Here is a 15,393-nt window from a genome sequence, read left to right on the forward strand (position 1 = left end):
GCAAGGATGAAAGATTCGTGGATGAGGAAAGTGAGAGTGAAGGTGTAGGAGCCTAAATGCTGTTTAAGTTAATTTACATTTTATGGAAGGTGCTTTATGTTTATTCAGCCAAAAGGGGACTATTTACTTTATTTGCATGATAAGAAAATTGATATATTGAATGCTTGGAGTAATTATATTTAAACGGGGATAGCAGGTCCATTCTATGTGTCATACTTGATCATTTTGTGATATTGCCATATTTTTGCTGAAAGGATTTAGTAGAGAACATAGACGATAAAGTTCACAACTTTTGGTCGCTAATAAAAAAGCCTTGCTTGTACCGGAAGTAGCAGACGATGTGCGCCTGATGTCACGGGTTGTGGAGCTCCTCACATCTGCACATTGTTTACAATCATGGCCACCAGCAGCGAGAGCGATTCGGACCAAGAAAGCGACAATTTCCCCATTAATTTGAGCAAGGATGAAAGATTCGTGGATGAGGAAAGTGAGAGTGAAGGTGTAGGAGCCTAAATGCTGTTTAAGTTAATTTACATTTTATGGAAGGTGCTTTATGTTTATTCAGCCAAAAGGGGACTATTTACTTTATTTGCATGATAAGAAAATTGATATATTGAATGCTTGGAGTAATTATATTTAAACGGGGATAGCAGGTCCATTCTATGTGTCATACTTGATCATTTCGCGATATTGCTATATTTTTGCTGAAAGGATTTAGTAGAGAACATCCACGATAAAGTTTGCAACTTTTGGTCGCTAATAAAAAAAGCCTTGCCTGTACCGGAAGTAGCAGACGATGTGCGCGTGACGTCACGGGTTGTGGAGCCCCTCGCATCTGAACATTGTTTACAATCATGGCCACCAGCAGCGAGAGCGATTCGGACCGAGAAAGCGACAATTTCCCCATTAATTTGAGCAAGGATGAACGATTCGTGGATGAGGAAAGTGAGAGTGAAGGTTTAGGAGCCTAAATGCTGTTTACGTTCATTTACATTTTATGGAAGGTGCTTTATGTTTATTCAGCCAAAAGGGGACTATTTACTTTATTTGCATGATAAGAAAATTGATATATTGAATGCTTAGAGTAATTATATTTAAACGGGGATAGCAGGTCCATTCTATGTGTCATACTTGATCATTTCGCGATATTGCCATATTTTTGCTGAAATTATTTAGTAGAGAACATCCACGATAAAGTTTGCAACTTTTGGTCGCTAATAAAAAAAGCCTTGCCTGTACCGGAAGTAGCAGACGATGTGCGCGTGACGTCACGGGTTGTGGAGCTCCTCGCATCTGAACATTGTTTACAATCATGGCCACCAGCAGCGAGAGCGATTCGGACCAAGAAAGCGACAATTTCCCCATTAATTTGAGCGAGGATGAAAGATTCGTGGATGAGGAAAGTGAGAGTGAAGGTGTAGGAGACTAAATGCTGTTTAAGCTAATTTACATTTTATGGAAGGTGCTTTATGTTTATTCAGTTATTGCAATTTAGTAAACTAAAGCGGCCGTATTGGCATGTGTTGCAATGTTAATATTTCATCATTGATATATAAACTATCAGACCGCGTGGTCGCTAGTAGGCCTTTGAAGTGAACACATGAATGCAATGTTCAAACAAATGAAGGCACTTCCAATTCAATATTTGATCACAGGTTGAGCGATTTACATAGCAATATAAAATAAATGAATTCTGAAATAAAAACCTCATAAAAACAAAACCGGTTAAAGTAAAAATAAGTTGCACATTTGAAAAATTAATAATTAAAACAAAATATATATAAACTGGTCTTAGCTCAAATAAATAAATACATAAATTAAAACTGGACTTATCTAAAACAGATTAAATGTATCCAACAAAGACAATGATTTTAAGGATTTAGCCTAATTATTAAGTTAATAACATTATATGAATCCAATTCGGTTCTACTTTGATTGAAGAAAAATGTAGCTTGAAACAGAATAATTAATATTAATAATCATTTTTAGCTGCTATCTTTTATAATATGACAACTTTTATGTCTCTCGGCCAGCCTCTTATTGCTCACTTCCTGGTTGCTCACTTCCTGTTTGCCTGGCTAACTTGGAAAAGAATGTCATTGTTGTTGCTGACCTGCAGCACAGCACTGCCAGCTGGTGTGTGTGTGTGTGTGTGTGTGTGTGTGTGTGTTTGTGTGTGTGTGTGTGTGGACATTGACTCACACACAACATGAAGCGAAATCAGGATGCAAACTAGCAACTCTGTGCATTTTCCCTCTCCAGTCACTAAGCCAGCAGAGGTGTTAATAGTTGTGTTAATATTATATATGATGATCCATCCATCCATTTTCTACCGCTTGTCCCTTTTACGGTCGATGTAAATGTTAATAGTTGTGTTAAAATTGCATATGATGATGTAAATGTTAATAGTTGTGTTAATATTATATATGATGATGTAAATGTTGATAGTTGTGTTAATGTTATACATCCATCCATCCATTTTATACCGCTTATTCCCTTTGGGATGGCGGGGGGCGCTGTCGCCTATCCCAGCTACAATCGGGCGGAAGGCAGGTTGCACCCTGGACAAATCGCAGGGCCAACACAGATAGACAGACAACATTCACACTCACATTCACACACTAGGGACCATTTAGTGTTGTCGTAATGTTAATAGTTGTTAATATTGTATATGATGATGTAAATGTTAATAATTGTGTTATTATATATGATGATGTAAATGTTAATAGTTGTGTTATTATATATGATGATGTAAATGTTAATAGTTGTGTTAATATTATATATGATGATGTAAATGTTGATAGTTGTGTTAATATTATATATGATGATGTAAATGTTAATGGTTATGTTGATATTATATATGATGATGTAAGTGTTAATAGTTGTGTTAATATTATGATGATGTAAATGTTGATAGTTGTGTTAATATTATATATGAGGATGTAAATGTTAATAGTTGTGTTAATATTATATATGATGATGTAAATGTTAATAGTTGTGTTAATATTATATATGACGATGTAAATGTTGATAGTTGTGTTAATATTATATATGATGATGTAAATGTTAATAGTTGTGTTATCATATATGATGATGTAAATGTTGATAGTTGTGTTAATATTATATGTGATGATGTAAATGTTAATAGTTGTGTTAATAAACCACTGTCACTAAATACAGTTGGTCGCTACATCTGTAAATGCAAGTTAAAGCTCTACTATGCAAAGCGAAAGCCATTTATCAACAACACCCAGGAACGCCGCCAGCTTCTCTGGGCCCGAGATCATCTAAAAAGTGTTCTGTGGTCTGACGAGTCCACATTTCAAATTGTTTTTAGAAATATTGGACATCGTGTCATCCGGACCAAAGGGGAAGCGAACCATCCAGACTGTTATCGACGCAAAGTTGAAAAGCCAGCATGTGTGATGGTATGGGGGTGCATTAGTGCCCAAGACATGGGTAACTTACACATCCGTGAAGGCACTATTAATGCTGAAAGGTACATACAGGTTTTGGAGCAACATATGCTGCCATCTAAGCGCCGTCTTTTTCATGGACGCCCCTGCTTATTTCAGCAAGACAATACCAACACATGTTACAACAGCGTGGCTTCGTAAAAAAAAAAAGAGTGCGGGTACTTTCCTGGCCCGCCTGCAGTCCAGACCTGTCTCCCATGGAAAATGTGTGGCGCATTATGAAGCGTAAAATACGACAGCGGAGACCCCGGACTTTTGAACGACTGAAGCTCTACATAAAACAAGAATGGGAAAGAATTCCACTTTCAAAGCTTCAACAATTAGTTTCCTCAGTTCCCAAACGTTTATTGAGTGTTGTTAAAAGAAAAGGTGATGTAACCATCAATTACCATGAATTGATTAATGCGGACTCCGACTTAAACAAGTTGAAAAACTTATTGGGGTGTTACCATTTAGTGGTCAGTTGTACGGAATATGTACTGTACTGTACAATCTACTAATAAAAGTTTCAATCAATCAAAAAAAGACAGTGGTGAACATGCCCTTTCCCAACTACTTTAGCACGTGTTGCAGCCATGAAATTCAAAGTTAATTATTATTTGCAAAAAAAAAAATGTTTATGAGTTTGAACATCAAATATGTTGTCTTTGTAGCATATTCAACTGAATATGGGTTGAAAAGGATTTGCAAATCATTGTATTCTGTTTATATTTACATCTAACACAATTTCCCAACTCATATGGAAACGGGGTCTGTAAATGTTAATAGTTGTTAATATTATATATGATGATGTAAATGTTGATAGTTGTGTTGTATTTTCCTAAAACCAAATATTCAGATAAGAAAATGTATCCCAACCTAACCATCTAGTATGACACTTTAAGTGTCCACTTGTCACCTTTTCACTCACATGTGGATGTCACGGGCCAGCGTTGCCATGGAAACCCGTGTTCTGACATGTGCTATATGCTTCCATTTTACTAAAATAATGTCCACTTGAATTCACTACCTCAACTATCGAACAGCAGTGCATTCAACTGAATATGGGTTGAAAAGGATTTGCAAATCATTGTATTCTGTTTATATTTACATCTAACACAATTTCCCAAACCATATGGAAACGGGGTTTGTATTACGACATAAACACAACATAAATAGCCAGAAACCCTTGCAGCACTATCTCTTCCGGGACACTACAGTACATTTTGATGTTTACCTCAGAAGGCTGCATTCAATTCTTATTTAAATTTTATTCGATATGCCATTGATATTTTTGTAATTATAATTAACTGCAAGGTTTGTTCTCCCGGGATGCAAACGGACTATTCCGGACAAGGCTTGCAGGTAGGAACATTTTTATTACCTCAAGAAATATTGGCAGGCCATGAGGTAAACAAACATAAACTACGGCAGGGAATAAACACAAAACTGTGGCATGAAACAAGGAAACATAAACTATGGCTTCGAACAAACACAAAACCGTGGCAAGAAACAAACAAGACTTACGTGGCGCAGTGGAAGAGTGGCTGTGCGCAACCCGAGGGTCCCTGGTTCAATCCCCACTTAGTACCAACCTCGTCACGTCTGTTGTGTCCTGAGCAAGACACTTCACCCTTGCTCCTGATGGGTGCTGGTTAGCGCCTTGCATGGCAGCTCCCTCCATCAGTGTGTGAATGTGTGTGTGAATGGGTAAATGTGGAAGTAGTGTCAAAGCGCTTTGAGTACCTTGAAGGTAGAAAATCGCTATACAAATACAATATATATATACATGTGGACACGCCATAAATCGAGCAACATGAACTGTGGTATCGCATGAAAACAAGCAATGACGCCAGGCCGACTGACTGGCAAAGACAGGCTTAAATAAGGGTCTTGATTAGAAACAGGTGCGCGGTCCGAACACCGGAGGCAGGTGAAAATTCTAAGTCGGCATGGTAACCAAACAAAACAATTATCGCTAAAATTCGCTCCATTTTGTCCACTAAAGACGCCGAGATCATTATCCATGCGTTTGTTACGTCTCGCCTCGACTACTGTAACGTATTATTTTCGGGTCTCCCCATGTCTAGCATTAAAAGATTACAGTTGGTACAAAATGCGGCTGCTAGACTTTTGACAAGAACAAGAAAGTTTGATCATATTACGCCTGTACTGTATATACCTTTATATACATATTTACATACATATATACCTATACTGTATATACCTTTATATACATATATACATACATATATACCTATACTGTATATACCTATACTGTATATACCTTTATATACATACATACATATATACCTATACTGTATATACCTTTATATACATATATACATACATATATACCTGTACTGTATATACCTTTATATACATACATATATACCTATACTGTATATACCTTTATATACATATATACATACATATATACCTATACTGGCTCACCTGCACTGGCTTCCTGTGCACTTAAGATGTGACTTTAAGGTTTTACTACTTACGTATAAAATACTACACGGTCTAGCTCCATCCTATCTTGCCGATTGTATTGTACCATATGTCCCGGCAAGAAATCTGCCTTCAAAAGACTCCGGCTTATTAGTGATTCCTAGAGCCCAAAAAAAAGTCTGCGGGCTATAGAGCGTTTTCCGTTCGGGCTCCAGTACTCTGGAATGCCCTCCCGGTAACAGTTCGAGATGCTACCTCAGTAGAAGCATTTAAGTCTCACCTTAAAACTCATCTGTATACTCCAGCCTTTAAATAGACCTCCATTTTAGACCAGTTGATCTGCCGCTTCTTTTCTTTTTTCTCCTATGTCCCCCCCCTCCCTCGTGGAGGGGGTCCGGTCCGATGACCATGGATGAAGTACTGGCTGTCCAGAGTCGAGACCCAGGATGGACCGCTCGCCTGTGTATCGGTTGGGGACATCTCTACGCTGCTGCTCCGACTCCGCTTGGGATGGTTTCCTGTGGACGGGACTCTCGCGGCTGTCTTGGATCCGCTTTGAACTGAACTCTCGCGGCTGTGTTGGAGCCACTATGGATTGAACTTTCACAGTATCATGTTAGACCCGCTCGACATCCATTGCTTTCGGTCCCCTAGAGGGGGGGGGGGGGGGGTTGCCCACATCTGAGGTCCTCTCCATGGTTTCTCATAGTCAGCATTGTCACTGGCGTCCCACTGGATGTGAATTCTCCCTGCCCACTGGGTGTGAGTTTTCCTTGCCCTTTTGTGGGTTCTTCCGAGGATGTCGTAGTCGTAGTGATTTGTGCAGTCCTTTGAGACATTTGTGATTTGGGGCTATATAAATAAACATTGATTGATTGATTGACAAGGGAGCGCAAACAGGAACTTTAAGAGTCCAATAACTAACAAAAAAATGATCCAGACTGGGCTTCACGGTGGAAGAGGGGTTAGTGCGTCTGCCTCACAATACGAAGTTCCTGCAGTCCTGGGTTCAAATCCAGGCTCGGGAACTTTCTGTGTGGAGTTTGCATGTTCTCCCCGTGAATGCGTGGGTTCCCTCCGGGTACTCCGGCTTCCTCCCACTTCCAAAGACATGCACCTGGGGATAGGTTGATTGGCAACACTAAATTGGCCCTAGTGTGTGAATGTGAGTGTCCAGGGTGTACCCTGCCTTCCGCCCGATTGTAGCTGAGATAGGCGCCAGCACCCCCCGCGACACCGAAAGGGAATAAGCGGTAGAAAATGGATGGATGGATGGATGGATGATCCAGACCACAGATCATGACAAAATAAAGTCGTTGTTACTTAGAATATGTTCCCCTTATTAAAGTGTTACCAAAAACATATATCTTTGTCTTGAAATTAAAAAAAAAAAGCATTTTCTTTTTCACTATTGAGGGGTTCGATGAATGTGCACATGAAACAAGGTCAAGAACCACTGATATAGAAGAAGAAAGATGTAAATGAGTGACTTGCATTCCGGCGGGCGCTAGGACCCAGCGAGTGTGGATGCCAACAAGCCACAGCGCTCTCCAGCAGGCAGCAGTCGCGCTCCAATTGTCCTCTGGAGTCCACGCAGTGTGGGAGCAGCATCTCTCGGACCTGCACGGAACACAAACCCCGCCAGTGTGCGTGAGAGCCGCGGGGACATTAAATGAGTGGCGGGACACCTGCGAGAAGATGTCTTCGTCACTGAGCGGGACGGAGGAGGCGCGCACGTCGACGTTGACGCCCCTGAAGTTGGTGGGTCTGGTGTGCGTCTTCCTCGCCTTGTGCCTGGACGTGGGCGCCCTGCTCAGTCCCGCCTGGGTCACGGCCGAGGACCAGTACTACTTGTCGCTGTGGGAGAGCTGCTGGAAGCCCGTCAGCTCCGTGGAATGGTCCTGCAACACAACCCTGGCCACCGGTAAACAAACACCTGCACCTTTGTATTCCTCTCATCGATTACTGGCTGCTAAATCACTTTTTAAACATTGCAAAATATTCATATATCATATGTGTATTATTATACACATATTTAGTGTCCTGCGTGGATATAAATCACTTTTAAAGGCCTACTGAAATGATATTTTCTTATTTAAACGGGGATAGCAGGTCCATTTTATGTGTCATACTTGATCATTTCGCCATATTTTTGCTGAAAGGATTTAGTAGAGAACATCCACGATAAAGTTCGCAACTTTTGCTCGCTAATAAAAAAGCCTTGCCTGTACCGGAAGTAGCGGACGATGTGCGAACATTGTTTACAAGCATGGCCACCAACAGCAAGAGCGATTCGGACCGAGAAAGCGACGATTCCCCCATTAATTTGAGCGAGGATGAAAGATTTGTGGATGAGGAAAGTTAGAGTGAAGTACTAGGGAGCAGTGAGAGGTTACTAGACAATTTTACTAGGATAATTCTGGAAAACCCCTTATCTGTTTAGTGTTACTAAGTGAGGCGGTATAGCTCGGTTCGATCCCAGCTTGCACCATCCTAGTCACTGTCGTTGTGTCCTTGGGCAAGACCCTTTACCCACCTGCTCCCAGTGCCACCCACACTGGTTTTAAATGTAACTTAGATATTGGGTTTCACAATGTAAAGCGCTTTGAGTCACTTGAGAAAAGCGCTATATAAATATAATTCACTTCACTTTACTAGTGTTTTAGTGAGATTATAAAGTCATACCTGAAAGTCGGAGGGCTGTGGTGACCGCCAGCGTCGCTTTCTCCATTCGGACCGAGAAAGCGACGATTTCCCCATTAATTTGAGCGAGGATGAAAGATTCGTGGATGAGGAAAGTTAGAGTGAAGCACTAGGGAGCAGTGAGAGGTTATTAAACAAATTTACTAGGATAATTCTGGAAAATCCCTTATCTGCTTAGTGTTACTAAGTGAGGCGGTACAGCTCGGTTGGTAGAGCGGCCGTGCCAGCAACTTGAGGGTTGCGGGTTCGATCCCAGCTTGCACCATCCTAGTCACTGCCGTTGTGTCCTTGGGCAAGACACTTAACCCACCAGCTCCCAGTGCCACCCACACTGGTTTTAAATGTAACTTAGATATTGGGTTTCACAATGCTTTGAGTCACTTGAGAAAAGCGCTATGTAAATATAATTCACTTCACTTTACTAGTGTTTTAGTGAAATTATAAAGTCATACCTGAAAGTCGGAGGGCTGTGGTGACCGCCAGCATCGCTTTCTCGATTCGGACGGAGAAAGCGACGATTTCCCCATTAATTTGAGCGAGGATGAAAGATTTGTGGATGAGGAAAGTTAGAGTGAAGCACTAGGGAGTAGTGAGAGGTTACTAGACAAATGTACTAGGATAATTCTGGAAAATCCCTTATCTGCTTAGTGTTACTAAGTGAGGCGGTATAGCTCGGTTCAATCCCAGCTTGCACCATCCTAGTCACTGCCGTTGTGTCCTTGGGCAAGACACTTTACCCACCTGCTCCCAGTGCCACCCACACTGGTTTTAAATGTAACTTAGATATTGGGTTTCACAATGTAAAGCGCTTTGAGTCACTTGAGAAAAGCGCTATATAAATATAATTCACTTCACTTTACTAGTGTTTTAGTGAGATTATAAAGTCATACCTGAAAGTCGGAGGGCTGTGGTGACCGCCAGTCTCTCTGAGGGAAGCCATATGGAGGAGCCAAGAAAGTCACCGCTGCTGCAGGAGGACACAAACTCAGCTCAAGTCTCCGGTAAGAGCCGACTAATGTCACAATTTTCTCATCCAAAAACTTGCTGGTTGACATGTGGAAGAAAAAAATGTTCACCTGACCGCTCTGTGTTAAAGCTTCACAACAAACAAAGAAACACCGGCTGTGTTTTGGTTGCTAAAGGCAGCCTCAATACACCGCTTTCCACCAACAGCATTCTTCTTTGACGTCTCCATTATTAATTGAACAAATTGCATAAGATTCAGAAACGTATATGTCCAAATTACTGTGTAATTATGCGATTAAAGCACATGACTTTTAGCCGTGAGTGGTGCTGGGCTAAAATGTCCACTCCAACCAATAACGTCACAAGCATGCGTCAACATACGCGTCATCATTCTGCGACGTTTTCAACAAGAAACTTCGCGTGAAATTTAAAATTGCAATTTAGTAAACTAAAGCGGCCGTATTGGCATGTGTTGCAATGTTAATATTTCATCATTGATATATAAACTATCAGACTGCGTGGTCACTAGTAGTGGGTTTTAGTAGGCCTTTAAATACATTGCTGTGTTTAAAAAAAAATAAAAATCTTTATATTATTATAGACATATTTAGTGTCTTATTTAGATCTAAATCACTTTTAAAACATTGCTGGGTTTAAATATATATAATGTTAAAGTACCACACACACTAGGTGTGGTGAGATTATCCTCTGCATTTGACCCATCACCCATGTTCACCCCCTGGGAGATAAGGGGAGCAGTGAGCAGCAGCGGTGGCTGCGCCCGGGAATAATTTTTGGTGATTTAACCCCCAATTTTCAACCTTTGATGCTGAGTGCCAAGCAGGGAAGTAATGGTCGCATTTTTATAGTCTTTGGTATGACTCGGCCGGGATTTGAACTCTAACACTATAACCACTTGACCAGTGGTCCCCAACCACCAGGCCGCTGCCCGGTACCGGGCCGTGGCCCGATTGGTACCGGGCAGCAGAAGATTGTTTATTAATTTTTACTAAAAAAAAAAAAAAAAGTTTACTTTTTTTTTTTTTTAATTAAATCAACATAAAAAAACACAATATACTCTTACAATTAGTGCACCAACCACAAAAACGTCCCTTTTTCATGACAAAGAAAAAAAAAAAAAATAATAAAAAATAAGCACACCCCCCCTCCCCACCTGGGCCGCGGGACAAATTATTAAGCGTTGACCGGTCCGCGGATACAAAAAGGTTGGGGACCACTGCACTAGACCACTGAGCAGGTATAATATATATATTAAATGCATAATATATATATTATATGTATAGGAGGTATAATATATAATCTATATAAAGTATGTATATTATTATATACATATTTAGTGTCCTATTTAGATCTGAATCACTTTAAAAATATTGCTGGGTTAAAAAAAAAAAAAAACATACATATATATATATATATTACATATTTAGAGTCCTATTTAGATATAAATTACTTTTGAAAATATTGCTGTGTTTAAAAATATATATGTATATTATTATATACATATTTAGTGTCCTATTTAGATGTAAATTAATTTAAAAAATATTGATGGGTTTCCCCCCCCCAAAAAAAAATATATATATATATTTAGAGTCTTATTTAGATCTAAATCCCTTAAAAACATTGCTTGGTTTAAAAATATATTTGTATATTATACGTATATTATTATCGACATATTTAGTGTTCCATTTAGATCTAAATCACTTTTAAAAATATTGCTGGTTTAAATATATATATATATATATATAGATATATGTGTATTATTATAGACATATTTAGTGTTTTATTTAGATCCAAATCACTTTTGAAAACATTGCTGGTTGGAAAATATATTATATGTATATGATTATAGAGATATTGATCTATTTACATCTAAAACATTGCTGGGTGGAATATATACATATACATATATATACATATATATATTGCGATGAGGTGGCGACTTGTCCAGGGTGTACACCGCCCTCTGCCCGATTGTAGCTGAGATAGGCACCAGCGCCCCCCGTGACCCCAAAGGGAATAAGCAGTAGAAAATGGATGGATATATATATATATACATATATATATGTGTATATATATATATATATATATATGTATATAGACATATTTAGTGTCCTATTTAGATCTAAATCACTTTTAAAAACATTGCTGGGTGAGGGAAAAAAAGTGTATTATAGACATATTTTTTAATGTGTTTTTAGGTGGAAAAATATATCTATATCTATATATCTATGTTCATGGTAAAATGATGCAAAGCAGGCCTGTCCAAACTTCTTCCTCCGAAGGCTGCATACTAAAAAATGTAAAGTTACAGGGTCACTATGATATTTATATATGCTTTATTAATTGGGTAAAAAGTCTAAAATATATTAATAAATTAGGAAAAAGGGTTTTGATGAAATAAGCTGTGAGTGTGTAGAATTGGGGGTGTATGTTCACGACTTGACATAATTGCACACATGAAAGAGTGAGCAGCACATGTGGGAAATAAACTTCACTCTCCAGCCTCATATCAAAGCAGGGAGAAGCAAATTCTAATTTCCATCTAGGTTAAGCTTTTCTTTAAATATTAGTCTGGAGAAGGATGTGGGAATGGAGGCCAGCCAGGAGCCAGCCAGGAGCCAGCCAGCTGGGCCTTTTGTTGCTGGCAGAATGAGTCTTTGTGTGGGTCCACAACGGGCCCACAAGAGGACACCAAGAGGTCCAGATGCCTGTGGATTAGTAACCTGGGAGACCGCTGCCTCCCTCCGCAAATGCTCCTTTCCTCCAGTGACATGTTTCTGGAAACAGGCCTCATATTTGGAGGAAGTTCCTAATATTCATGTTGTGACGTCCATTGTTGTATTCTGGACATCTGTGTTGCTGAATCTTTTGCAATTTGCTCAATTAATAATGGAGACGTCAAAGAAGAAAGATGTAGGTGGGAAGTGGTGCATTGCGGCCGTCTTTAGCAACACAAACACAGCCGGTGTTTCTTTGTTTACATTCCCGAAGGTGAAGCTTTACTATGGAACAGAGCGTTCAAGCGAACATGGTTCCCTACCATATGTCAACCGGCAGGTTTTGGTGAGAAAATGGTGGTATTAAGTCGGCTCTTACCGTAGTTATGAGCGGAGAGCTTGCGTCATTCCTCTCCTCCTGCAGCTGCGGACTCTCTTGCCTCCTCCCAATGGCCGCCCCCGACTGTCGGATGCTTACACCGTGGAGGAAGAGGAAAAAAAAAATATCAGCCCGGCTGCCTTGCCTCGTCGAGAAACGTGGCTTCCATCGGAGACACTGGCGGTCACCACACCCCTCCAACTTTCAGGTACGACTATATAATCTCACTAAAACACTAGCAACACAATAAGCAGATAAATGATTTTCAAGAATTATCCTAGTAAATGTGGCTAATAACGTCTGAATCGCTCCCACTGCCCTAGTCTTTTTTTCTTCTTCTAGTCCTTCACTCTCACTTTCCTCATCCACGAATCTTTCACCCTCGCTCAAATTAATCGGGAAATCGTCGCTTTCTCGGTCCGAATCGCTCTCGCTGCTGGTGGCCATGATTGTAAACAATGTTCAGATGTGAGGAGCTCCACAACCCGTGACGTCACGCGCACATCGTCTGCTACTTCCGGTACAGGCAAGGCTTTTTTATCAGCGACCAAAAGTTGCAAACTTTATCGTGGATGTTCTCTACTAAATCCTTTCAGCAAAAATATGGCAATATCACGAAATGATGAAGTATGACACATAGAATGGAGCTGCTATCCCCGTTTAAATAAGAACATCTCATTTCAGTAGGCCTTTAAGTTTATATTGTGGCCGAACATCTCCACCAAAGATATAATATCTAAATAACTTTGGATTTTTCATAGTTTTTACCCATGTATTATGTTTTGTTGACTTTTCAAATGTATGGCCAATCGCCATAGCAGTTTGGAATGTACCCATAAAACAAATTTGTTTCTCTTTTCATATGAACTTGGGACTTTATCTGGAAAATAAACACGCAAACTTGGACTATTTGACATATTGGATTGAACTGAATTTTTTTATGTTTATTTTGTGCATGGTGGCACTATTGCGCAATAAAACAGCACATATTTACAATGTCAAAGTCCAAAACGGAATAGGAAGAAACAGAGCTTTTTTTTCTACAAACCCCGTTTTCATATGAGTTGGGTAATTGTGTTAGATGTAAATATAAACAGAATACAATGATTTGCAAATCATTTTCAACCCATATTCAGTTGAATATGCTACAAAGACAACATATTTGATGTTCAAACTCATAAACTTTTTTTTTTTTTTTTGCAAATAATTAACTTAGAATTTCATGGCTGCAACACGTGCCAAAGTAGTTGGGAAAGGGCATGTTCACCACTGTGTTACATCACCTTTTCTTTTAACAACACTCAATAAACGTTTGGGAACTGAGGAAACTAATTGTTGAAGCTTTGAAAGTGGAATTCTTTCCCATTCTTGTTTTATGTAGAGCTTCAGTCAATCAACAGTCCGGGGTCTCCGCTGTCGTATTTTACGCTTCACACATTTTCCATGGGAGACAGGTCTGGACTGTAGGCGGGCCAGGAGAGTACCCTCACTCTTTTACTACGAAACCACGCTGTTGTAACACATGGCTTGGCATTGTCTTGCTGAAATAAGCAGGGGCGTCCATAAGTGCTACAGTGTATTTAAAAAAAAAATAAAATACATACAAATTAATAAAAATAAAAACTAGAACAGCCTAATAGCTAAAACTAGTATGCATATATCTAATTTAAAAAGAAGGGTTTTTAAGCCTTTTTTAAAAGCATCCACAGTCTGTGGTGCCCTCAGGTGGTCAGGGAGAGTGTTCCACAGACAGGGAGCGGCGGAGCAGAAAGCCCGGTCTCCCATAGTTCGTAACTTTGTCCTTTGAGGTTTGAGGAGGTTAGCCTGTGTGGAGCAGAGGTGTCTTGTGGAGGATTTTGGGGGTGAGAGAGTAGTTCTTTGGGGTAGAGGGGGGCCTTTCCACAGAAGCACTGGTGAGGTTGTAGGGAGACTTTGTATTCAATCATGAGTGGAACAGGAAGCCAGTGAAGGCTTACATCTACTATATCATTTTGCCCCGACAAATCAAAAAAATGTTGTTTTGTATTTTAATCGATTAAGAATCATTACAAATAAGAATCGCGCGTCATTCAAAAATTGATTTTTTTTGATACCCCTTGTTATGTTTCAATATCCACATGTAAGCTCAACATTAATAAGCTGTTTGCTTAAGGCAAAGGTCACTTCCCGTCGACTGGCCGGCAGCTTGGAGTGTGAGCAGTAACTCGGACGTAAATAAAACGTAGTCTTTGGCTGGCGGACTGAATCGTGAAGTTATACAAGGGAGATTTGAAGTAAACAGCGAGCTGCTTGCACTCTGCTGGGACAAGACCTCCTTCAAGAGTTGCACAGGTGCCAAATAAAGACATGTCACCCAGGTGTCAGCATACCAAACCCTGAAGGCTTCAAGCGCCCGCCGCCTGTAGCGTAATGCGATGGTAGCGTCAGTGATGTGTAACCACCGGGTGTCATGCCTGACACGCTCTTTTTACGGCGAAGAGTTCCGAGGACGGACTGTTGACGCTGGCGTGTGAGAAAGTCCTGGTATTCCTGATATCAATTCTGTATCGCTGAGATTGCGTTATCGCTCGGCTTAACCCGACAACTTCCTGTTTAGCAGCGAGACTTGAGGCCCTCCCATGACACACATCTTCTTGTCCCACACGAGTTTGGCACGCTGGAGGATATTTACCCCATCAGAAGTGCAAAGCCGCAGATT

The 15,393-nt window shown here is 40.2% G+C and overlaps 1 protein-coding gene across 2 annotated transcripts in view; it reads left to right on the plus strand.

Annotated features, from left to right (window-relative positions):
* The first annotated feature begins 7,454 nt into the window (after positions 1-7,454).
* Positions 7,455-15,393, plus strand: part of tmem47 (transmembrane protein 47) — a 19,829-nt gene continuing 11,890 nt past the window's right edge. The window contains exons 1-2 of one of the 2 annotated variants that reach the window (XM_061883072.1): positions 7,455-7,833; positions 12,741-12,903. In XM_061883072.1, the coding sequence (XP_061739056.1) occupies positions 7,608-7,833; positions 12,741-12,903 (389 nt within the window). In that variant the 5' untranslated portion in view covers positions 7,455-7,607. The remainder of the gene's footprint in view (positions 7,834-12,740; positions 12,904-15,393) is intronic. The other variant, XM_061883073.1, reaches the window with a different exon arrangement.

The sequence above is a fragment of the Nerophis ophidion genome, linkage group LG22 (genome assembly GCF_033978795.1).
Source record: "Nerophis ophidion isolate RoL-2023_Sa linkage group LG22, RoL_Noph_v1.0, whole genome shotgun sequence".
NCBI lineage: Eukaryota > Metazoa > Chordata > Actinopteri > Syngnathiformes > Syngnathidae > Nerophis > Nerophis ophidion.